The following is a 26,551-nucleotide window of genomic DNA, read 5'->3' as shown; positions in this document are numbered from 1 at the left end:
TGTACCTAGAGAGCATATAGTCTCTTGGAACTCTGCAGCCCAGCCAAGGCCAGCAGACTAACTTCCTGATGCAGATAATGTGAACTGTAGTCCTTGGGCCACAGCAGCTTCTGACTCTCCCTAGGTGCCTACACACAAGTTGTGGGTCACTTATGCCCTGGCAGTTTCCCATGGCCCTTTCAATGCAGACACCGTGTTCTCCAAACCTTGTACCAGCACCTCAACTATACCAGTTGCAATTCAGTTGTGTCCCAAAGGTTTGCTTCCTGTTTGTTCGATGACTATAGATCAGCTCTGGCCCTGGAAACCCACCAAAACTCTCCACCATCCAGTGGGCTGAAACCACACCTTCTGTGAAACTTGAACTGAACCCCAGAGTTAGAGATGGGGCCCACCTTCAAAATTTATCTTTTCTTTGATATTCTCGCTCAGCCTTTGGGTACTCTTCAGAGTTCTTTTACATCTTGCAGTTACTCTTCTACCACAGTCTGATATTTCTTTATACTCCATCTTGATCTAGAACTGGAAGTAAAATATATCCTTTAATAGCCACATTAAATATTTACCTTAACTGGAATTAATGATGCATTAGGATTTATTTCTACGCTCTTATAGAAATTAATCTTTGAGCAAATGAGACGGAAATTGCATATCACTTCTGATAATGTTTCATTGAGTCACAGGACCATAACTGGTAGGGAGAATGGGAAATTTGTTATCGAGCTTGGTAGCCAGGTGCCCAGGAGGAAAATGAGAATTTTGGAATTCTGTCAGAATTATGGTACATCAACAAAAGAATAATATATAGCTATAAGAATAATATGCCACCATAAGAACAAAGGAACTCTTCATATCTGAGAAGCTCTCAGGGACAAAATATATTTTCCGAGAATGCCTAATGAAATATATCCCATCTTATATGCTTTCTTAAAACGTGACACTCTCCCATCAAGATAGACCTGCCTAGTATGATCCTTGACATTGATCTTAGTAATATTTTTTCTGATCTGTCTCTTCATGCAAGGGAACAAAAGCCAAAATAAATCAAATGGGACCACATCAAATTAAAAAGCTTTTGCACAGTGAAGGAAACTATCAACAAAACAAAAGGGCAGCCTACTGAATGTGAGAAAATATTTGCAAATAATATATCCAATAAGGGGTAAATACCCAAAATATACAAAGAACACATACAACTCAACATCAAAAAAACAAACGACCTAATTAAAAAATGGGCAGAGGACCTGAATAGACATTTTTCCAAAGAAGACATACAGATGGCCAATAGACATATGACAAGATGCTCAACATCACTAATCATCAGGGAAATGCAAATCAAAACTGCAATGAGATACCACCCCACACCTGTCAGAATAGCTATCATCAAAAAGACAACAAATAGCAAATGTTGGCAAGAATGTGGAGAAAAGGGGACCCTTGTGCATTGTTGGTGGGACTGTAAATTGATGCAGCTACTATGGAAAACAGTATGGAAGGTCCTCCAAAAGTTAAAAATAGAACTGCCATATGATCCAGCAATTTCACTTCTGGGTATTTACCCAAAGAAAACAAAACCACTAATTCAAAAAGATATATGCTCCCAATTGTTCATTGCAGCATTATTTACAAGCTAAGATATGGAAGCAACCTAAGTGTCCATCGATAGATGAATGGATAAAGAATATGTGGTATATATATTCTATGGAATATTAGTCATAAAAAATGAAATCTTGCCATTTTTGATAACATGAATGGATCTAAAGGGTATTATGCTCAGTGAAATAAGTTGAAGACAAATACCATATGATCTTACCTATATGTAGAGTCTAAAAAACAAACAAAATGAAAACACTTGTAGATACAGAGAACAAATGGGTGGTTGCCAGAGGAGAGAACGGGTGTTTGGGGCAGGGGGATAGGTGAAGGGGATAAAGAGGTACAAATCTCCAGTTATAAAATAAATAAGCCATGGAGATGCAATACACAACATAAAGAATATGGTCAATAATATTGTAATAACTTTGTATGGGGATGGACGTTACTAGATTTATCATGGTGATCATTTCATAATGTATGCAAATGCCAAATCACTATGTAGTACACCTGAAACAACATATTTATTGTATGTCAACTATATTTCAATAATAAAAAATAAGTGCTTCAGAAATTTTTAAAAAGGTGTAGCTGCTTAAAGCAATAGAGAATGGCAGAAGTGAAATTATGTGACTTCCAAGGCTAGGTATGGAAGCATCTTTTTATTTATTTGGCTGCACTGGGTCTTAGTTGGCAGGTGGGCTCCTTAGTTGTGGCTTGTGGGCTCCTTAGCTGTGGCTCGCCTGCTCCTTAGCTGCGGCTGGTGGGCTCCTTAGTTGTGGCAGGTGGGCTCCTTAGTTGCGGCTTGCCAGCTCCTTAGTTGTGGCATGCGAACTCTTGGTTGCGGCATGCATGTTGCATCTAGTTCCCTGACCAGGGATCGAATCCAGGCCCCCTGCATTGGGAGCTTGGAGTCTTAACCACTGCGCCACCAGGAAGTCCCCTGGAAACATCTTTATGGCATGTTGTATTTTCCAAATAATGGCCACAACATATCCTATTCTACTAGCTCTTCTTATTTTGTGACACTTCTTTCATTGAGTTGTAACTGCCTCATCCAAAGGAGTATGACACAATGACGTTATGTGATTTCTGAGGCTAGATCATAAAAATTTCATGCACTTCTATCTTCTTCTTTGGGACACACTCTTGGAACCCGTCATCATGTTAAGCAGCCACATAGAGATATCACGTGTAGGTATTGTGGCTGACCATCCTGCAGTCCAGTTGACAGTCAGAATCAACTGCCAGGCATGTGAGCAAGTGAGTCTTTTGATGATTCTAGCCTTCAGCCATCAAGTGACTCGCAGCTTTCAAGCCACCCCATTTGAGATCAACTGTTGCTGCCAAGCCCTGTGCAAATTTTTGTAGATGTGTGAGCTAAATAAATGATTGTTGTATTTTAAGCCAAGTTTGGGGCAGTCATTACACAGCAATAGAAACTTGAACGATTGCCAAAACGTGTTAAATGAAAAAGCAAGGCACATTAAAAATATACATAGTTTATATATTTTTAAAAAACAAATGGAAAAAGACTACGAGTTATATATATATATATATTTTTTTTTTTCATAACATACGTAGTTTCATATGGACAATTTACATAAATGGGTCATTTCCTGATGGATTTGTACCATAGCCTGGGGACTGTTTGGGGGATTTGAGTCATAGGCTTTTGCAGGCTAGGATAGGGTTTCATTAACAGAACATTTCCCTCAAAGCTTTCCCTCAGGAAGCTTTCAAACTACTTGCTATTGTTTAATTACAATGCCAAAGATCGTTGGGTAAATACAGTTTTAAGCCTGATGATTTCTTTTGCTTACTGGCCCCCTTGCTCTTTCAGTTTTCTAGCCTTTTAAAGTTCCCAGGCAATTAATTATACTGTACATTAAATATCTCATTTTAGTGACTATTTCCTCTCTCTTTTCTTTTAAACCCCAAACTTCTCATCTCCCATACTTCCAGCTAACCTTGCTTACCACTTCATGAAAGCACTGAAGGAATCAGAACACTTCCCAAGACTTCTTCTATGTCATTTACTCACTTCCCAGCATCTGCACCCCATATCCGGCCATTTTATTGCCGGGAATAAGCCTCCCATGGTATCAGCTAAAAACCTAATCCTTCCATCCACTAATCTTATCCCCTCTACCTATATAAGGTCATTGCTCCAGTAATTCTCACTTCTTTGTCCTGAATCATCCACTCGCTGCCGCGCCCCCCCCACCCCCGCTTACTGGATTATTCCAATCAGCATACAGAATTGCTATTACTTCTCCCATCCTGAAAACAAACAAAAACACTCCTATTCCTACTGCTACACTAATTATTAACATATTTCTTTGCTTTCTTTTGCAGCAAAACACCTCCAGTGTATCCAATTTCTATTCTCTTATCAGGCTTTCACTTCAATCACTCTAAAACAAAGACACCAAAAATAACTCTGCTCTTTTCAAGGTCAACAGTAACATCAATATTGCTACATCCAGTAGCCAATTCTCAAGCCTTGCACAATTATGTAACCTGACAACGGTATCTGATACCATTGATCATCCTTCCTTTGACTCACTTTCATTTGGCTTCTGTAATGTCACCCTCTCGGTTTTCCTTCCATCTCATGGTCTTCCTTAGCGTCTTTTGCTGGTCTGTCCTTTTATCCTTGAACTCTTTATGTTGGAACACAATGTGGATCAGTCTTTGCTATTCTTCTTCTCTCATTTACATGTAGGTCCTTAAAAATCTTAGTCTGCCTCCTTATTTTAATTAAGTATAGGCAATAACTACCAAATTAATATAATCTCTACCATAGTACAAGCTAGACCAACCAAGTGCCCACTCAACATTGTCATTTTGTGTCTAAAAGACATTTCAAACACGTTCAAAACTGAACTCCCAGTCTTCTCCCACAAAACTGATGGAACTGTAGCTTTCCATATCTCAGCTGATGGGAACACATCTTTCCAGTTGCTTGGAACCAAAACCTTTGAGTTAATGTCACCCTGGACTTCAGATGCTTGGAACCAAAACCTTTGAGTTAATGTCACCCTGGACTTTTATCTTCCTCTCAACAACTGACATCTAGTCCCAAAACAAATCTTGCCTGCTCCATCACATTTACCATATATCTGTAATCCAACCACTTCTCACCACTGTTACCATCCTGTTCTGAGCCACCATCATCTTTCATCTGAATTAATGCCATAGCCTCCTACCCACTTAGTTTTTTCGTTTGTTTGTTTTAACACAATAGCAGCATGTCAGATCATGTCCTCTGCTCAAAACTCTCCAAGGGCTGCCCATTTCCCTCTGAATAAAATCCAAAATGCTCACAATGACTTACAAGGCCTTACAAGATATGGCCCTGTTATCTGACCTCCTCTATCAATCATCTCCTTGCACAGACCTCTACAATAGCTTCCCTGATATTCCTCAAATACACCAGCATAGTCCCATTGTGAAGCCTTTGCTCTAGCTTTTTCCTCTGTCTGGTACGCTCTTCCCTTAGATAACCGCAGACTTACCCCTTCATACCTTCAAATCTTGACTCAAATCTTTCCTTCTCCATGGTCTACTCTGATCATTTTATTTCATAGAGCAACAAATATTATCATATTCCTCTCAACTCCTTTTGAATGGCCTTTCCCCCCCATACCATTTATGTTCTAACATATTCTACAATTTATTATTATTCCATCTCCTCCTGCTAGAATTGCTCATTAATACAGTATATCCTAAACACCTATGATAGTGGCTGGAATATAGTAAATACTTAATAAATATAACTAATTTTAAATGACAGGCTTGGGTGGGGAAAGCATTTTAAAGTCATCTTTGCTACGAGGCTCACTGCCTTTGCATGGTTGGGGCAATGGTCTCATTTTTTGTTCAGACTGCTACTTTAAATCACTATAAGTGGCTTCAGGTGGGGGCAGAGAATCAGTTTGGTGTTTTGTATCCCACAAGTTTTAAAATTGTGAATTTACCATCAACCTGGATTGAGCACCTGCAGGCCTTACATAACATCTCTTAACAAAGCAATGTCACTTTCAATCTCTGCTAGCAGCCTCTCTGTAGCTAACTCTACACTAAATTCATCTCTTTCACAGGACATTACTGAAAGCAGCAAGAAACATCCAACACACACATTCTGAATCACTCCTTCCATTTCCCCTAACATTACAGCCTTAACTGGTACAAGATCTTCCTTGTAAGATGGTAAGGAGTCTGCTCATTTCAGTTTCCTAGCCTGAAACGAGCAGATCCTCATTCTCCATCGCCCTAAGTTAATGCCGTATTTGAGATTTCTTTTACCCACAGCACTCCACTTCTAGGTGCAAAATTTTATATCCATAATAATTATTAATGTCAATAACAAAATGACAACAGCATCAACAAATAAGAAGTTTAATTTTATATAAAGAAATACAGAAGGCAAGCAGACCCGAATTTGTATGGCTGTTTCATAAAATCAGCATAGGTGTAGACATGTTCTGTATTTCTGCTCCAACATCCTTAATACCCAGATACCATTCTCAAAGTCCCCATAAAATTGCCAGAGGTGCAGATTAAATATCCACATTGTAGGCAGGGAAACAAAAAAGTGCAGAGAGGAAATAAGGATTTCTTAAATGTCCTATTCATACAAACACCACTTACATCTTGTGGATCTGCAAGGGAGGCTGAGACAGCTTTTCAGCCAAGAATTCTATTGCTGAAGAAGGGAAAATGAATATTGGGTAGGGAAATAGCAGTCTCTGACACAGATTCTTATCAGTTTTCATTGCAAAATAGTCTATAATGTCAGTTTTTTAGTTTAATTCAAAAGCTGTGCATTCAAGTTTTTAAAAATTTCCTAGTATAAAGATTTATTTTGGCTATCCAATTTTTTTCATTTCTAAGTAACATTTTTGAACTGTGGTCAGAGATGGTAGAAAATATGAGCTTTTGGACTTTGTTACAATTCACTTCACACCTCTTCAACAATCCACTGATTAAATGTACAGGGTTTTTTTTTTACACTATGAATTTCCTCGTACACCATATGGGATGAGATGTGAATGAAAGTTTTCTCATATTCATTACAGCATACAGTGCCCCCCACTCAGAAAATCAGGGTTAAATGTTAATGAAAGATTCTCAACATTCATTATACTAATAAATGTCCTCCTCTCATGCAAATTCTCTAAAATAACATGAGTCATAATGATAGCTTATATCTGTGATATGCTATGTTGAAGGCACTGTCCTAAGAACTTTATTATGTAATAACTTACATAATACTTCCAAGAATCTTACAAGGAATTAGTCTTAGGTCTATCTGATAATTGATTAAACCAAAGCAGTGGTTAGTTATCATGTTAAATGTCACAAAGGAAATCAACTGAGTCAAGATAATGTTGAAAAAGACATATGCTATGGCTAAAAGTCTTCCTATATTTACATTAACAGAATTATTCTCTATTATAATTTGCTAAAGTTTAGTAGGTTTTTCTAGATGGATTACATTATCATTATCTTTCCCCCATACAAATTCACTGATGCTGAACTTTATGAAGCAAATGTGTTTGAATATTCACATTTTAAGAATTCTTTGATGATAATGAATTAATGACCAGAGAAGGCTCTCTATATTAGTCACAAGCATCAGATAATTCATATATAAACTTGTGAGCCATGACTGAAGTCTATTTCACATTCCTTATATTCAAAAGATTTCTCACTGATATGAACCCTTTGATGTTGAGTTAGTTGTGAACCACGAGTAAAGGCCTTCCCACATTCCTTACACTGATATGGTTTCTCACCAGTATGAACTCTCTGATGTCGAGAAAGATGTGAGCTCTGAGTAAAGGCTTTTCTACACTCTTTGCATTCATAGGGTTTCTCACCAGTATGGATTCTCTGATGTAGAGTAAGTTGAGAACCGTGACTAAAGGCCTTCCCACATTCCTTGCATTCATAGGGTTTTTCTCCAGTGTGAATTCGCTGATGTTGAGTAAGTTGTGAACCACGAATAAAGGCCTTCCCACATTCCTTACACTGATATGGTTTCTCACCTGTATGAATTCTCTGATGCTGTATAAGTAGTAAGCCACGAGCAAAGGCCTTCCCACATTCATTACATATGTAGGGTTTCTCACCAGTATGAAGTCTCTGATGTTGAGAAAGATGTGAACTCTGCGTAAAGGCCATTCTGCATTCTTTACATTCATAGGGTTTCTCACCAGTATGAATTCTCTGATGTTGAGTAAGCTGTGAGCCACGAATAAAAGACTTCCCACATTCCTTACACTCATAGGGTTTCTCACCAGTGTGAATTCTCTCATGTTGAGTAAGTTCTGAGCCACGACTAAAGGTCTTTCCACATTCTTTACACTCATAGGGTTTTTCACCAGTATGAATCCTTTGATGTCGAGTAAGGAGGGAGCCACGATTAAAGGCCTTTCCACATTCCTTACACTGATAGGGTTTCTCACCAGTATGAATTCTCTGATGTTGAGTAAGTTGTGAGCCATGACTAAAGGTCTTTCCACATTCCTTACATTCATAGGGCTTCTCATTGGTATGAATTCTCTGGTGTTGAGTAAGTTGTGAGCCACGGATAAAGGCCTTCCCACATTCTTCACATTTATAGGGTTTTTCACCAGTATGAATCCTCTGATGTTGCATAAGTAATGAGCCGCGAATAAAAGCCTTTCCACATTCCTGACATTCGTATGGCTTTTCCCCATTATGAATTTTCTGATGTTGAGAAAGCTGTGAGCCACAAATAAAAGCTTTGCCACATTCCTTACATTCATAGGGTTTTTCACCGGTATGAATTCTCTTATGAAGAATAAGTTGTGAGAGCTGCGTAAAGACCTTTCTACATTCTTTACATTCATAGAGTTTCTCACCAGTATGAAGTCTCTGGTGCAGAGTAAGTTGTGAGTTCTGAGTAAAGGCCTTCCCACATTCTTTACATTCATAAGGTTTCTCCCCAGTATGGACTTTTTGATGTCGGGTGAGTTGTGAGCTTCGAATAAAGGCTTTCCCACATTCTTCACATTTATATGGTTTTTCACCAGTATGAATCCTATGATGTAAAATAAGTTGTGAGCTCTGAGTAAAGGCTTTCCCACATTCCTTGCATGCATAGGGTTTCTCACCAGTATGAAGTCTCTGATGAAGACTGAGTTGTGAATCACGACTAAAGGCCTTCCCACATTGCTTACATTCATAGGGTTTTTCACCAGTATGAATACTCTGATGTTGAGTTAGGTGTGAGGCTCGTCTAAAAGCCTTCCCACATTCCTTACATTTATAGGGTTTCTCAGTAGAATGACACCTGGGAAGTTGAGATAAATAAGTATGCTGATTGAAAATAGACATTTTTTCATATATGATCATCCCTTGACTGAAATATTCCTCCTGATTTTCTTGTTGCTTTTCCAATGTGCCTTTGACTTCCAAATAATCTCTGGAATTGGACTCCTCAAGATCACAGTTTTCAAGCCTGTCACTCATTTCCCATTGGGATAATTCTGTTTCATAAGTGTCCTCTTTTGGAGTTAAGTCCTTGTTTGCACCCCTTGAAGGCAAGTCTGAAAAATAAGAGATCAAAAATTTCTTTTGTCATTTCAAAAGACCTTCCACAGTAGAAAAGACTATATGTGAAAAAATATATATGGAAATAATATCCATAGGAAATAACTGGCTTACCTCAGAGTTTTTCAAATATTGTGTACTACTTACCTTTCACATCACAACCTGATACATGCAAAGTTTCATAAAACAATACCTATTCTGTTTTCTATTCTATTCTACACTACACTATTCTAGTCATCTTTTTCTCTCCACCCCACCTTCTCTCTCTCACACAAAAAGTCAAAAACCACTAAACTGATTTCATGCTGCAGTAATGTGTTGCTACCCAGAGTTTGAAAGAACATTAGCTTAGAATGATTTCATATATTAATATGTATAAAGGGCACACGAGTGATCAGAGAATAATGAAAACTATACTTAGAAGATAAGGGAAGGGACTTCCCTGGTGGCGCAGTGGTTAAGAATCCACCTGCCAATGCAGGGGACACAGGTTCGATCCCTGGTCTGGGAAGATCCCACATGCTGCAGAGCAACTAAGCCCATGCACAACCACTCAGCCTGCGCTCTAGAGCCTGCAAGCCAAAACTACTGAAGCCCGCGTGCCTAGAGCTCATGCTCCACAACAAGAGAAGCCACTGTAATGAGAAGCCTACACACCGCAACGAAGAGTAGCCCCCACTCACTGCAACTAGAGAAAGCCCTCGCGCAGCAACAAAGACCCAACACAGCCAAAAACAAATAAACAAATAAATTAATTAATTTTTTAAAAAGAAGATAAGGGAAGAGATTAAGAAAACCTTTTAGGTCAGTAGTTCTCAAATTTTGGTGGGGATCAAAATCACCTAGGGACCTTAAAGATTCCTAGATAACCACACAAGACTAACTGAATCTGCATCTAGTGAATCAGAAAAGAGAGCTTGGAAATCTCTAGTTTTAATGCTTCCCCCTAACAGATTCTGATTCAAATTCAGATTATGATTTGCTATCTTTGCCTAAAATTTCTAAATAGCTTCCAAATTAAACTTCTAAAATAAAATCCAAATGCCTTCCATGACTTTGAGGAAGCTCTCCATGGTTCCTACCTAAATATCTGATTCCCCATGAGCCTTCTCAGCTTTGCTCACTATTTGCCAAACATATTAGATTCCTTTTAGCTCTGAAAATCACAAAGCCTATTTCAACTTACAACTACCTAGAGCCTGTCCTATGTCTCTGGACTGCTCTGAATGAGATACTCTATATAAGCCAATTCTCATCCTAAGGTCTCAATTTAAATACCAGTTCCTGAATCTTAAACATTTATTTCTGGTAACAGAAGACTAGATAATTTAAATGAACCTTTCTAATGACGAGAGCAATTATACAAATTGGACAAAATATAAATGGCACCTGAATAAAGGCATTAGAGAATTCATGTAAGAATAAAGAGTTGGTGGGCTAAAAGTTGAAAGATATGAAAACTCAGAGAAATAAGCCCAACATTTGGGGCTACTTTTCCATTTGGGGAGGTCTTACAATTCTAGAAAAGGCAAGTGAGATGTGGAGAAACTAAACAGTGTTTTGGACCATTTCATGGGTCTTGGGTGACAATAATTGGAGAACAAGGCTCAACATAAATTCTCCATACTTTGGGTTGGGAGCCCAGAGGGCTACAATGAGGAATAGGGAGAAACAGTAGACCAGTCTGGGCAGCGTCTGAAGTCTGAATCATATTTGAATCATCTCTAACTCAGATATCTGGACTGAGGTAATTCAAGATCGCTTGCCATAAGCAAACCTAAATCTTCACTGAAGATGAAGGCTTAAAATTGCTTTTATAATTTCTCTTTACAGTGTCTAGCACTCAATAAAAATTGACCAGGTGAATGAGGATACAAGACAATTTAACTAAAAATCAGGAGAAAAAAGACAAAAGAAACAGACCTATGAGGGCTCTAGTTATGTATCCACCACCACAGTAATGATAAACAACAACAGTTCTATTATTCCTAGATACTCTTGTGCCATCCCTTTGCAGTAGATCTCTCTTCACCCTAGGGGCAGATGCCTGGAAACCACTGATCTGCGTCTTCCTCAATACCTCCCTACAGATGCAAACAAAAGTACATCCATACTAAATCTACGATAAAAATGCAAAAAGTGATCATATGCCTCTTCAATTGCCTAGTCTCTTGCATACTACTTCCTAGGTACTAACCATGGTTATCTTCTTTAGTTCTCCCTATCCTTACTAATTAAAATACCAAGTTGCTTTTGTTTACTTATTTTTACTTCACCCTGTTTTGTTTCTTTATGCCCTCTCATGTCTTTTCTTATTTACTCTTCTATCCAAGGCAATTCTATCTGTTCATCCCAGAAGAATATCTTTTATCATTTCTCAGGCACTGCTACAGGTCAAAGACATAACGAAAGGCCTCTGTAATCTTACAGAATGTTGGGGATGTTGGAGAGAAAAAAAAGCAATTATTCAATATAAGGGAAAGAGTCTGGAGTGATAAAGTTCCTGGTATTCTATTTTAAAAAGAGTAGGTTGGATGGACATATAGATCAAGAAAAAGAACACACACAAAATTCTAATACACTACATAATGGAAATGCAAAACAGTACACCATGATGAAAAAGAGTTTGGTTGTTTCTTATAAACATATATGCAGCATATGATCCAGCAGTCATAGGTATTTACACTTACATCCAGATAAACATCTGTACACCAAAAATTATAGTAGCTTTATTCATAATCGCCAAAAAAATGGAAACCCAGATGTCCCTCAAAAGGTGAGTGAATCAACAAACTTTGGTATTTCCATACAATGGAACAATACTCAGCAATAAACAGAAACAAACTATTGATTTATGCAATAATATAGATAAATCTTAAATATATTTTACTAAGTGAAAAAAGCCAGACCCCAAAGGCTATAAATTTCAATTCTCATTTGTATAATATTCTGGAAAAGGTAAAACTGTAGGACTGAAAATAGGTCAGTTTTCATAGGTTGGAGGGAGGAAGGATTTGACGACAAAGAGATAGCATGAGGGATTTTAAGGGTGTAATGCAACTGTTGTATATTATGACTGTGACAGTGGATACACTTGATATGTAATGGTGCATCAGATTTCCTGAAGAGCACAAAAAAAAATGTTGGATAAAACATGACAAACCACTTTCTAAAAGTAAGCCAAGCAAAAAAGAAAGTAAAGAGGATCCACAGGGTACACAATGAAATAAAAAACAGAAACTAGAGAGGTAAACATGTCTTGAAGCCACACCTATCTTCAGGACATTTGCTGTCTTCAATGGCCTACATTTGAATCTTAATGATTAAAAAAGAAAATCCAAGAGACAAGGCCTTGGACCAATAATAGGTCAGGGATTAGAAATAAACCTCTTCACAAAATTGGAACCATCCAAAGCCTACAGTTCAGAGGGAGGAAAAAAATCCTCTGGAGTCAAAGGAAAAAGACAAGAAAATCTTAGTCTTAGCAATTTTAAGAAATCTGACTTTTACTCTGAGATGCGGAGTCATTGGAAGGTTGTGAGAAGCAGCATGACAAAATCTGACTTTGCTTAAAAATGATCCTTCTGGTTGTTTTGTTTAAATTAAAAAAAAAAACAAAAAAAACCCCCAGATAGTCAGTGGGAAAATACAGAAGCTAGGTGGATAGAAGTTAGGAGGCTATAGCAATAACCCACATGGCTCAGCCTAGAGTGTGGAGGAAGGGGTGGAGAAAGTGAGATGCCATTGGATTCTGGATATATTTTGAAGGTATAATGAAGAGGATTTCATGATGGATTGGACATGCAATATAAAAGAGAAAAGTCAAAGAAAACTCTAAGTATTTTGCCTGAGCATCCAGAACAATAAATGTGCTGTTTACTGAGAACTTCTCATTATAGTAGAAGGTTTGGGAGAGAATATCAAGAGCTTGGTTTTGAACTATTTGGTTTTGGACTTTACATGGTAAAGATGTTGAGTAGACAGGCGTATATGGGGTTCTGGGGACATACATGGATTAGATTTATAAATTTGGGAATCGTCAACAAATAGATGACACTTAAAACTATGGGATTTGATGAAATCATCCAGGGAGGCTTTGGATACAGAAGAGATGGGAAGAGAAGGGAAGAAAAGATAAGGGAAGTCTGAGGATTGAGCCCTCGGGCACTTCAACATTTAGAGGTCAGGTGGATGAGAAGAAACTAGCAAAGGAGATTAAGGAGCAGCCAAAAAAAAAAAAAAAAAAATGAAGGAGCAGCCAATGACAAGGAAGATGGAGAAAAATTAGGAGAGTGTGGAGTCCCAGAAGCCAAGTGAAGAAAGTGTTTTAAGGAAGAATGATCAATTTTTTCACATGCTGAAAGATGAGGTAAATGGTGACTTCTAATTTAACAAAGTCTTTAGTGATATGGAGGATACTAGTGATCTTCACAAGATAGTTTTGGTGGAGAAATGGGGATAAATTTTGATTGAAGCAGATTTAAGACAGCATGGGAGAAGAGCTGGAGGTAGGGAGCGTGGAAAATTCTTTTGAGAAGTTTTGTTGTAGAAAGTAGCAGAGAAATGGGGCTGTAGCAAGAGGAAAATATGTGTTTAGAGATTTGTGTCTGTTCTGTTTTTCCTTTTAAGATGAGCGAAGTTACATGTTTGTGTGCTTGTAAGTAGCTCTCTGCAGGAAACAACTCTTTGCAGGAACCAGCACTTTGCAGAAGGCCTTTTGCCTTGTCACTTCAGCAAAGCTATATTTTAACTAACTTTTACACCAGATGCCCCCATGCTTAACTAACCTCCAGTCCAATCACACCTTTGAAATCTACTGATCACACAATGCCCTGCCTAATCTGTTGATTCTTTCCTTAAAGAAGCAGAAATGAAGAATAAGTAATTAACGGATGACTGGATCCTTTCCCCAGCCTTCCCTTCAGTAATCCCACGAGCAAACTACATGAACGAGATAGCATCTAGAGGAAGATCACAACAGTCAGTAAGTCTGCATGTAATGGAAAATGACGAGGAATCTGACCCCCTACCTTAATGATTAACTGAGATCGTTTCCCCTTTTGTCCCTTTAAAAACTTTCATGGCCAAGCAGAATCTTCGGAGTTGGCTCTGGCACACAAGTCCTCCTTCTCTCCAGGTTGCAAGCCTCCTGAATAAAGCAACCTTTTCTTTGCCAACCAACACTTGTCTTTCAAGTATTAGCTTTCGAGTGGTGAATAGCCGAACCTGAGTTTGGTAACATGCTGATAAAAACGATTATAACAGATATAGACAAGCTGATGTTTCAGGAGACTAAGAGAGCAATCACTTCAACAATGTCCTCAAACAGATGAGTAGGACTGGCATTTAGTATATAAGTGGAGGTACTGGCCTTAGATAAAAGCACAGAAAGTCATCTATGATAATAGGAAAAGAGGCAGAATGAGTATGGGTGCAGGGAGGTAGATTGATGAAGCTTAAGTTTGTAGAAGTTCTTTATCAGTTTCCAGTGAAATCAGCTCAGGGCAATCATCTTATAGTCAGGCAAGAGGAATCAGAACAGTCATGGCCTTAGGCAACTAACAACTTAGCTCTGAAGTAAATAAGCAAAAATTGATAGCCATACAAAGAGAAACTGGTAAATCCACAGTCAAAGTAGAGGACTATAATATTGTGATATAATAAGAAGCAGTATATTTGGACTTTGTCCCTGTTTTCTGGGAGAAAGCTCCTTAAACTCTCAGAATTTCCTGAGAGATAAAGGTAAAAAGAATGTTTTTTAGTTATTCGTAACATGTCCCTTTCAACCACATGAGTTTATGTTAATGAGGTGAGTTTTGGAAAGCCCCCAAGGACAGGAGCTGGTTGCCAGGGGAACCAACCATGTAATTAAAGCATTGGAACTTTCAGCCACTCCCCCACCTCTGGAAAAGGGAGAGAGGTTGGAATTTGAATTAATTGCTAATGGCCACTGAGTTAATCAATCATGCCTACATAATGAAGCCTCCATGAAAAACCCTAACAGAAGGGGTTCAGAGAGCTTCTGGGTCAGTGAACACACTGAAGTGCTAGAAGGGTGGTGCACCTGGAGAGGGCACAGAAGTTCTGCAACTCTTCTCCATGCCTTCCTATAGTGTAAGCCTTACAGTTGGGTTTTTTTTTTTTTTTCTTTTTTGTAATGCAAGAGTATGACTTAAGCTTTGACTGTCAAGGCATTCACTTCAACCAAGTCTGGATCCAATAAACACATTGTCAGGCACATGATTAGATAAAGAGGCAGGCTGAATCAGGCTGTCTCCCCACACTGAGGCTCCTTTGTTTTAGAGATCTTGATTGATTTCAGTAACTGACCATTTGGGCCACTTGTTTTTTATCTTCCCATGCTTTAAATTCCCACTCCTACATTTTAAATTTGCTAATAAGGAGTGGGCTCATGAAATTCTAGGCCCCCACCCTCAATCCCAATAAAAGCAGAACCCTAGGCCCACATGTGCACGTGGGCACTGGCTCTCTCCCTTCCTCTCTCCCTCATTCTCTCTCCCCTGACAACCTCGCTGTGTGGCCTCAGATGTGCTGTGTAACTTCCAAGTCCTGTAAGTAATAAACCTTTATTTTTTCAAAGTTTCCTGATGGGTATTGCTGAAGGGTGTCTTGCGGTCATAATAAGAACCACAAGGGCTGGTCTGGCCATAATACTGATTATCAGTAGGCTGATTCCAGCACAAAACAATTATCCTGTGCATTTCTTCCATTTAGTTGCTCCTGAGTTGTATCCTTTATAATAAACTGGTAAGTGTAAATGTTTCTCTAAGTTCTGTGAACTACTGTAGCAAATTATTGAACCTGAGATTTATAGCCCGTGAGAAACCCTGATTTATAGCCAGTCAGTCAGAAGTACAGGTGACAACTGGGGACTTGCAATTGGCATCTGAAGTGGGGGGGCAGTCTTGCTGCACTGAGCCCTTAACCTGTGGGGTCTGCACTAACTCTGGGCAGTTAGTGTCAGAACTGAGTTAAATTGTAGAATACCCAGGTGGTGTCCACCAAGAACTGGAGAACTGCTTGGTGTGGGAAAATCCACACATCTAGTGTCAGAAGTGGTGTGTGAGTTGAAGGAAACAGTAATTTTTTTTCCCTTTTAGGACATAATATAAACAGACAAGAAATAAAAACAGAGAAGACTGGAACATAATAAGATAGGTAGATGGATAAAACTGATAACATGTTAACACGTTATAATAGAATTAGAAATTACAAAAACATACAAAAATAATATGTAATCCTGGAATTAAGTAACTCAAATACTTCTACATAATGTTTGGCATAAAAGGAAAATGAAAGAAAAATAAAACCTACAAACAATTTAGAACTAAATACCAAGAGCAACCTTGTGTGAAATCTCATGAGATTCAGCTAATGTGACACAGAAAACTTACAGCCTTAAATGTACTTATTAGAAAACAAGAAATAATTCAAAACAAGAGAATTAAGGTTCAACTGAACAAGGAGAGGGAGAAATAAACAAAACAAAACAATTAGCTAGCTAAAAATCAGAAAACTAGTAAAGTAGAATGTAGAAAGAATAGAAATGGCTACCAAAAATAAAAGTCAATTTTTTGAAAATACCAATAAATGATATAAAAATTTGACATGCAGGAAAAAAATCAGATTGAGCATAAATCCAAAACACTGGAAAGGAAAAGACCTTAAACTCAAAAAATCCAAAGGAGTTAAAAAGTGTTTATGACAAAACCCTATGTATAACTCAAGAGTAAATTACAAAACTAGATGAAATGGATGAGAATAATTTTTTAAATGACCCATGAACATAGAAAATCTGAATATACATCAATAACCACATAAGAATTTAAAATTTGAGTTCAATGTCTGTTCTCCTAAAAGGCAACAGATACTGATGACTGATGGTATTATTGGCAAGATCATATATAACTGTTGTTGAACATAAAAAAATATGGATATCCACCCAAGTCATTTTACAAAGTTAAATGAACTCAGGTAACAAAACTGGACAAAGAAAGCTCACAAACAATCCAATCTGTGGAAAACTAATCCAATCTCACAAACAAACATAGGTAAACTTTTAAAAGAAAATATTAGCAACATAGAATCCAGCTGTGTATTTAAGGACTAATACATCATTATCAAATAAGGTTTACCCCACAAATGCAGAAATAGTTCAACATCAGAAAATGTATTTTAAGACCGTCTACTAAAAACTCTAATGGCTCTTCCTTAACCTAATTAAGGGTATTTACCAGAAACTGATAGAAACATACTTAATAAAAAAATTTTAAATTAAACATTAGAAGCATTCCCAATAAAGTTTGAAAAAAGACAGTAATTGTTTTCAAATTGTGATAGTCAAGTACTCAGCTCCTACTGATTAGTTTTCACAAAATGGTACAAATAGAAAAGAAAGGGATCATACATTGTATGTAGAGAACAAAATTATCTACCTAGATATCCAACATGATCCATCACAAAACTATTAGATATTTCTATAAGGTTATTATCAACTTACAGAAAGCAATATTTTGCTCTACCTATATATGTATGTATATATATGATTTTTGTCTGAGAACAAAATATTCCTATTTATAATATCAACAAAATTTATGAAGTACTGAGGAAATTACTTAACAAGAAATGTGCAAGACCTTTTAAAAAGGCAATGAGGGCTTCCCTGGTGGCGCAGTGGTTGAGAATCTGCCTGCCAATGCAGGGGACACGGGTTCGAGCCCTGGTCTGGGAAGATCCCACATGCCGTGGAGCAACTAGGCCCGTGAGCCACAATTGCTGAGCCTGCGCGTCTGGAGCCTGTGCTCCGCAACAAGAGAGGCCGCGATAGTGAGAGGCCCGCGCACCGCGATGAAGAGTGGCCCCCGCTTGCCGCAACTGGAGAGAGCCCTGGCACAGAAACGAAGACCCAACACAGCCATAAATAAATTAAATAAATAAAAAAAAAAAAAAATAAAAAAAAATAAAAAAAAAAAAGGCAATGAAACTTTACAGAAGGACATAAAAAGAAAAGTAGATATAGCATGTTCAAAGATAGAAGGATTCAATATTGCAAGTACGTGAATGGTGCATCAGATTTCCCCAAAACACCATGAAATGCTAGGTAATATATATCAAATATCCTTTTACAAGTATGCCATGCTTAAAGGAAAATAAAGCAGATCCAAAGGGGACAAAATGAAGAGATCATCAGATACTAGAGGTCAGCATGCTCTGAAGTCACAGCTACCCTCAGGACATTTGTTGACTTCAAATGCCTAAAAGTTTATACCTTACTGGTATGAAAAAAAACCAAGAGACAAAAAGCCTTGGGCCCACTAAAGGTCAAGGACTAGCACTGAACCTCTTCACAAAATCAGAACTGTCCAAGGCTTACAGTTCAGAGAAAGGAAAAAAAATCCATCTGATCTCAAAGGAAAATGACAAGGTACATTTTTGTCTTGCCCTAGACTCTCAGTGAAAAGAAGAAAAAATGCTATGGATAATTCATCATTACACAAGAGCCCCTATACTTGCAAGAAACTGCAGAATTAGACCGGTTCCCCAGAAATTGTAATTGTTGAATGATACATGTAATATAAATGCTTAAAATATATGAAAATATAAAATCAAAACCATGAGGAAGAGAATATATAGAAGAAAAGTACGATCTAGGGGAGAGGGAAAATAACAAGTTCTAGAAATAAAATAATATAATCAATTATATTAAAATCTTAAAAAAAAAATCTTACAACAGCCAGACAGAAAATACAGATTACTTACAAAAGGAACAACAATGAGACAGATGGTAGACTTCTCAAGAGCAACAACAGAAGCCAGAAGACAGTGGAATAATATCTTCAGAGTGCTGAGAAAAAAATAATTGTCAGTATAGAATTCCACACCCAGTTAAATCATCAGGCAAGAATGAAGATGAAACAAGGTTATATTGCAACAACAACAGAAATATAAATGAAGAGTATTTACTAACAATAGGTCTTGCTTAATGTATTTCATGATAAAATGATCACAGTATGAAGGTATGATGGAAGAGGAATAGTGTGCAAATAAAAGGATATTCATGTGAATAAATCTACAACCAAATATTGCCATTTTGTAAAACAAAAATAATGCCCATTTTGGGAAGTTAAAAGAAAACAGAACTAAAATATTAGCCAACAATAACATTAAATAGGAAAGATTAACCAAAGTTAAAACATTCTAAGATTCTTTATATTGTCCTGGGAGAAGAGAGACATTAACTATAGCCTTTCTTAAGTATGTACTTGTTAAGTGACACAAACGATAATGATAATGATTAAATGACCAAAACAGGCAGAAATACTCTCAAAATATTTAAACTCACCAGTAATCACGGCAATATGTTATTCAATTTTTTATCTACAAATTGACAGATATTTTTAAGTGATGATATCTAATGTAGGTCAAAGTGTAGAAAAAGAGTAAGTCATACACTGCTGGTACACGCCTGACAAGAATTTTGTGAAAATAAAATATGTATTTGACATAGAGATGAAAATATCACATCTCTCTATAAACCTCAACTCACTGCCACAGCAGCCACCAAGTTATTTCAAGGTAGATACAGTCCTTGATATCTGTGTTTTTTAACTTGTTGGCCTTGAAATCCTAGGGATGAGAGTGAGGCATATAGTTTATTACAAGACCTCTACAAAGTAGTATGCAGACCAAATATTATATGTGGCTTGAATAACTATGTTTTATTATTAATAAAAACAATTAATATCTAGTAAAATATTTAATTTCCATTAAAAATGTATATTTTTTCAAACATTATAATTAAAAAACTACAAAACTACAATTAAAGATAACCAGTAAAAGCATACAAATAGTGTATATCTTCCAAACTAAACAAGGGAGGAAGTGGAGTTTAAGAAAAAAACAAAAAAACTGTACCCATCTTGATTAAGGAAAGATTTTAAAAGGAAGCAAAGAAGATCAAGAGAGTAATCCAAAAGCATAAAATAGGAGAGAAATAAATCCAAGCATACTGGCAATAACAATTAAATTTTAAAAATAAATTCTCAGATAATATCATATTACAGTAGTTATCAAACATGTCTGAACATTTATTTGAACAACCTAAGGAACTTCAAAAAATAATATCTCTGTCCCGTGCCCATAGATTGTGATTTAATTGGTCTGGGATGTGGCCTGGGATCTGGAATTTTTAAAAGGACTCCTGCTATTTCCAAAGTGCATATAAACTTAGAAATAGGGACTTCTCTGGTGGTCCTGTGGTTAAGACTCCGTGCTCCCAATTCAAGGGGCCTGGGTTCCACCCCTGGTCAGGGAACTAGATCCTGCATGCTGCAACTAAAAGCCTGCATGCCGCAACTACAAGATCCCACATGCTGCAACTAAAGATCCTGCATGCCACAATGAAGATCCCGTGTGCCGCAACTAAGACCCGGTGCAACCAAATAAATAAAAATACTTTTCTAAAAGTTTAGAAATAATTTCTATATATTTTTCCAAAGTGATTATGCCAATTGATACTGACATTAGTAAGGTACAGAACACTTAAAAAAACAGATCTACTCACATATAATTCATATACCTACAGTTCATTCAGAGTACATACAATTCAACAGTTTCTAGTATATTCATAGAGTTGTACAATAATCACCACAATCAAATTTTATAACATTTTTATCACCTCAAAAAGAAACCTCATACCTATTGGCAGTCATTTTCAATTTCCCCATTTTCATTTTCCAATCCACCCTCACCTCCCAGCTCCCACCCCAGTGCTGGGCAACCACTAATCTACTTCCTGTCTCTATGGATTTGTCTACTGTGGACATTTCATATAAATGGAATCATACAATATGTAGTCTTTGTGTCTGGCTTCATTCATTTAGCATGTTTTCAAGGTTCATCTGTATTGTAGTATGTATCAGAACTTCATTCTTTTTTATTGCTGACTAATATTCCATTGTAAGGATATACCAATTTTACTCATCTATTCATCAGCTGATAGACATTTGGGTTATTCCACTTTTTGGCTTTTATGAATAATGAGGTATATAGCACTTCTGCATTGAAAAGTTGTAAACACTTGGTACTGTAATACTTCTCAATTTTTGCCAATCTAGGGCGTGTGAAATAATTATCTCACTGTCGTTTTAATTTGCATTTCCTGATTGCTAGTGAGGTTGAACAGTTTTTCATGATTATTGGCTATTTGCATTTCCTTTTCCTTGAACTGCCTATAAATGTCTTTTACCCAATTTTTCAAAAAGGTTATTTACCTTTTTCTTAACCATCTATAGGAGCTTTTTTTTTTTTATAGGAGCTTTTTATATTCTAGATACTAAATGAATTCCTGTCAATATGCATTGCAAATATCTTCACCAAATTCACGGCTTGTCGTTTACTTTTTTTATGATGTCTTTTTATAAAGAGAATAATTTTCATGCAGTCAAATTTATCAACCTTAGAATGATTATTTTTAAAAAGAACTAAATAGAACCTTTAGAAATGCTCAATTTAGTTCTCTGTCACATCTGTTCCTTTATAAAAATCTTTTATTGCTTTTCATTTTTGTAATTTAGTTTATTTCTTTAAGTATTTCACCAATAGTTTATATTTACATTTAAAAATTCCAATATGTTAAATCTTTTACCATGCGATCTGTTGTTTCCTTAGATTACTTATCAACTCACCTGTGACCTGTTTCCTCGTGGGTCTGATGATCTTTGTGAGCTCATCTTTTGTTGATTAATTTGTGAGAATTCTAAAAGCCCTCTTACTTTCCTCCAGAGAGAATTTGCATTTGCTTCGGCCAGGATTCAGAGGGCACCACCTTAGAGAATAAAATTTCAACTCCTTTTTTTCTATTCTTTAACTATCCTTATTTCTTATTACTCTATCATTCACTTTTCTTTAGATATAATGTTTTTCTGTTCCTCCTACAAAGTTAATGCCCAGCCCAAGCCCTTTACACCTACTACTGCAACTGCCTGGAATACTGTTCCTCCAGACACTGGCCTGACTCATGCCCTTACTTTGGTAAAGTCTTTGTTCAAATATTACTTTCTTAGAGAGGTTTCTCCAAAATCTACCTATCTAAAATAACCTACCCCCCCATTCCCCATTTAGTTCTTTCTCTGCCTATTCTACTTCACCTTTATTCATACTGTTTATTGCTACCTGCAATTTTTATATTTATTAAATAAATATATGCATATAAATATGCACATACATACACATATATTTTTGTTTCCTTATTTATTTTGTATTTCTCCCACAAGAATGTAAGTTTCAGCAGAATAGGAACCTTGTTTAGATCATTATTTCTCCAATGCCTACTACAGTCGTTGGCATAGAATAGGCCCCTCAATAAATAAATATATTTTGAATAAATGAGTACATCTTAAAGAATGGAGACAAATGATATAAGCCTAAATACAAAAAAAAAATCTGGAAAGGAACTGACTCCCAAGTTTACATAAAAGCATTGTTACAGGGGGAAAAGAGGAGTGAAGGGGCAAGAGACAATTATATTCCAGTGATTTGAAGAGTCCAAAGACTAAAGTCATCATTTAGATGGGAAAATCACTTATTAAAGTTTTAACTGATATATGCTCTGTCCCTTATGTTGCTACAGGAAAAAAACAATGAACTTTCTTCAACAATCAGTTTCTTCCTGAGCTATTTTCCAATAAAAGGTGGTTCTAGCATATTCATTCAGTGTAAAATACAAAGTTCTTAAAATGTGATATTCAACTGCAAAACACAAATAAGAGAATTTTTTTTTGTAATGGATTGTGTTCACTTGAATTGTTAGTGAAATGCATTGATCCACACTGTCACTATATAAATAATGTAAGCTCTTCTGTTGTCAGAAAAACCATACATTTCTCTACCTATTAAAAAAATATTTAGAGTTGCTTTGGCAGATCTAAATTGTAACAATGAATCATAGCCTGTTTTTTCTGGCAATATTGCAAGTGTCCCAGAATTCAATTCTCTCCCTTTGTTCATCAAGGAACACAGGAAGGAAGACAGGCTTATATTTGAAGGATGGAGAAGATAAATGTGCCCAATGAAACCATCCATGTCTACTTCCAGTAATTTGAAACTATTCCTTGGAGAATAATAAGAAATTCAGTTAATCACTTAAAAACAACCTTGAAATAACAGAAAAGAAAGCAGCCATTCCAAAGGTAGATCCTGAAATACTAGGGGTAGATATCCTTACCTAGTGACACCAAGTTACTATAGTTCTCCAACATCACATCTCTATACAAATCCCTTTGTGCAGAGTCCAGGCATTCCCACTCTTCCTGAGAGAAGTCAATGGCAACATCCCTGAACATCACTGATCTCTGAAACACAAACATAATACTAGTTGTGGAAATAAATAAAATATTTTTTCAATGGAAGGGGAGATGATAGAGAGCTCTCCACGAAGAAGGCAACAGAGCAAACAGGCTGGGAAGCCTCTTACATGGATAAGACACTAAAGAAATTGGTGCTTCTGAAGTTCCTTTTTATGCCTGTTGCTGTAGATATTTCCTGCATATAGAATATCTCATTTTACACATAAATCTGAGAATAAAGTCAATGCAATGTCCCAATTGAAAGAAATAGCATACACAAGCACCCTGTACAATAGGTATCTTACATATCATGCATTCTCAACAAATGCAAGTTTCTCTTTCTTCTTCTCTATTTAAGAAGGAAATAATTTGGTATAATTTTCTGTAAAACCTTATAAAATCTCTATCTTATAAGATTTGCATAAAATTAAAGAATTTATTGAAACATCAGGTTCATCATTATATCAGAATATTACATCATAAGCATTTTCCTTGTTACCAATAATTTAGTAAATATTTTAAATAGACTGTAGAATAGCTCCATATAATGAATATATCTGACTTAATAAGTGTGCATCATTGAACACTTTAGGTTACATAAAAATCTTGTAAGCATTTTTCACTTTTGGGAGTTTATAATTCTCAACAGCATCATCATGTAAATAATGATCTTTCTTGTTACTATTAATCACTTAAAAACGTACCTTTTCTTTATTCTAAGCAACAGAAAGGTAGAAAAGATAATCTGAACTTACACATTCAAGATTAGCACAAAATGTTGAATCTCAAAATGATCCATGTTACTGGTATTCGTCAATCACGGATTCCCAGGGAAGATCCCTGATCTCTGTGTATTCAATCCCTAATATGTTCCTTATCTTAAAAGCTCACAAAGCACGAGCTTTGCCATGTATGGACACTAAGCCCAGTCAAGACCAAATCCTATCTTGTCTAACCAGGAAATGTAGGTCTAAAGAGAAGTTCAAAGTTTTCTCATGCGTGGTATGTACAAATCTTAAAAAATCAGGGACTCTGCTTTTGTTATATCAGTGTTCCCAGTCAAAGATGCTCACTGGACTTTTGCATAAGTATGTGAATAAAGGTTAGATTAGAAAGACATACATAGGGAAGACACTATCACTTATAAGAATGGAAAAAACTGGAAAGCACACTCATGAATGGGGTGAGTCAGGAAGGAACTTTTAGGAATAAGGAATGCAAACATGCACATATTCTGTAAAAAAGTGATTATTTAAAGAGGGCACAAGGAAGCACTGATTTACCTGAGCCATGGTTTTTACAGCTGCAAGAAATGATCGATCATCTTCTGGATTCCTATCTTAGAAAAGCACAGAGTCTGGAAAAGGCAGTACTGGGGAGGAGAAACAGAACCATGAGACCATGCTTTTTGCAAAGCTCCAAATGGGTAAGTTAGAATTATCTTTGGTGTTCTCCTCTTCCTGTCTCTTTCTCCCATCCCTAAAATATACACTAAGCAGGGGAGACACAGTTGGTGATTCTTACCCTGGTCAAACTCAATGCTCTCTCTATATACAAAGAGAAAACATTTACAACTTCTTTACTGTTTCTGAAATGAAACTTATAGGTAATAAAACACATTTATATACATTATACCAAAAACAGAGATAATGACCAACTGTTACATTTTAATATGTTAATGACCATACACAACTACATAGAAGGCTCAAATAGTTAAATACTTAGGCTTACAACTACTTAAAATGAACACTTTTAGATTTATAAGATTACAATATTCAACTTAATATGGTTGACATCTTTTATTTATAGTTGACATTTTAAAACAAAGGCCATATATTATGTATGTGTGTGTGTATGTGTGTGTAGAATCAATGAAATTCATTACCTACAAATGAAGACTTCTACAAGTATGTGATACTGGCAAGTCATATCACAAGCAGTGTTGCAGTCAGTGCCATAACTTTTTTAAATGGTTTAAAAAAACTCAGTAAATTTCTGAATAAAACAAAGTACAATCTTTTCTCAATCAAACTATGGTAGCATTCCTGGAAGATTTAGCTGACAGTAAAACCATGCAGTAATAGTAAAATAAGTGCAGCAATTCAAAAAAATCAGGCAAAAAATACTTTACGTGAGAGGTGCCAGCCCCAGATAATTATAAACACATTTTTCCCCCAGCTATGGTCCTCATTTTGCAGGTCACAGAGAATTTCTTTGTTGTGCACTTCAGGACATCTAGAAGTTGGCAAACTACTGCCCACCAATTATTTTTAAAAATAAAGCTTTACTGGAACACATCTATATTCATTCACTTATATACTGTCTTTGGCTACTTTCACACTATAATGGCAGAGTTGAACAGCTGCAAGAGAGACCATATGGCCCATAAAGCCTAAAATATGTACTGTCTAGCCCTTTACAGAAAAGCTTTCTAAGCTGTGATCTAGATCCATGGTTTGCTTCAGTCCTTCAAAAGCCAGAAGCCTTCACCCTCAACCCAGTTATTTAAACATTCAAAAGAACCCAGCTATATTTCGAAAACATCCCTAGGGAAAGTCACTGCCCCTACAGAGAATCATTGATATAGGTGATCAATAAATATTTAATTAGAAATTCCACTTCTTCCAGCTACAATAGATAACTGTGCCCATCGTTAACAATAAAAAAAGAATTCAGATAAGATGTAAATTCAGAATTAAAAAAAAAAAATTCATCACAGAGCTGAAGACACAAATAAATTTAAATGAACTAAACTCCAAAAAGTGCCAAGTTCTTCATAAAAGACATGTATATGGATACTCCCATCCCTGGCAGGGCTTAAACTAAATTTTACTTACCTTAAAGGTAAACAGTCCAACTATTCCAATAAAAAGACAATGTCAAGGCAAGATAAAAAAGCAAATTCCAATTGTATGCTCTTTACGAGAAATGCACTTTAAATATAAACAGATGGGTTAAAAGTTAAATGGAGAAAGCAAGAAACTAATACAACATTGTAAAGCAAC

At 36.4% G+C, this 26,551-nt stretch overlaps 1 protein-coding gene across 5 annotated transcripts in view; it reads right to left on the bottom strand.

Moving 5' to 3' along the window:
* ZNF420 (zinc finger protein 420) overlaps positions 1–26,551 on the bottom strand; it is a 68,770-nt gene that overhangs the window by 32,989 nt on the left and 9,230 nt on the right. For 2 of the 5 annotated variants that reach the window (XM_036832777.1, XM_036832776.1), the window contains exons 3-5: positions 24,830–24,918; positions 23,426–23,552; positions 5,982–9,176 (exon numbers count right to left, since the gene is read on the bottom strand). In XM_036832777.1, the coding sequence (XP_036688672.1) occupies positions 7,246–9,176; positions 23,426–23,552; positions 24,830–24,838 (2,067 nt within the window). In that variant the 5' untranslated portion in view covers positions 24,839–24,918 and the 3' untranslated portion in view covers positions 5,982–7,245. Of the gene's footprint in view, positions 1–395; positions 523–5,981; positions 9,177–18,960; positions 19,046–21,887; positions 22,028–23,425; positions 23,553–24,829; positions 24,919–26,551 lie in introns of those variants that run through there. The other 3 variants (XM_036832780.1, XM_036832779.1, XM_036832778.1) reach the window with 3 other exon arrangements.

The sequence above is a fragment of the Balaenoptera musculus genome, chromosome 19 (assembly GCF_009873245.2).
Source record: "Balaenoptera musculus isolate JJ_BM4_2016_0621 chromosome 19, mBalMus1.pri.v3, whole genome shotgun sequence".
NCBI lineage: Eukaryota > Metazoa > Chordata > Mammalia > Artiodactyla > Balaenopteridae > Balaenoptera > Balaenoptera musculus.
The sequence above is the reverse complement of the archived record's forward strand: the minus strand, read 5'-3'. Positions and strand labels throughout refer to the sequence as shown.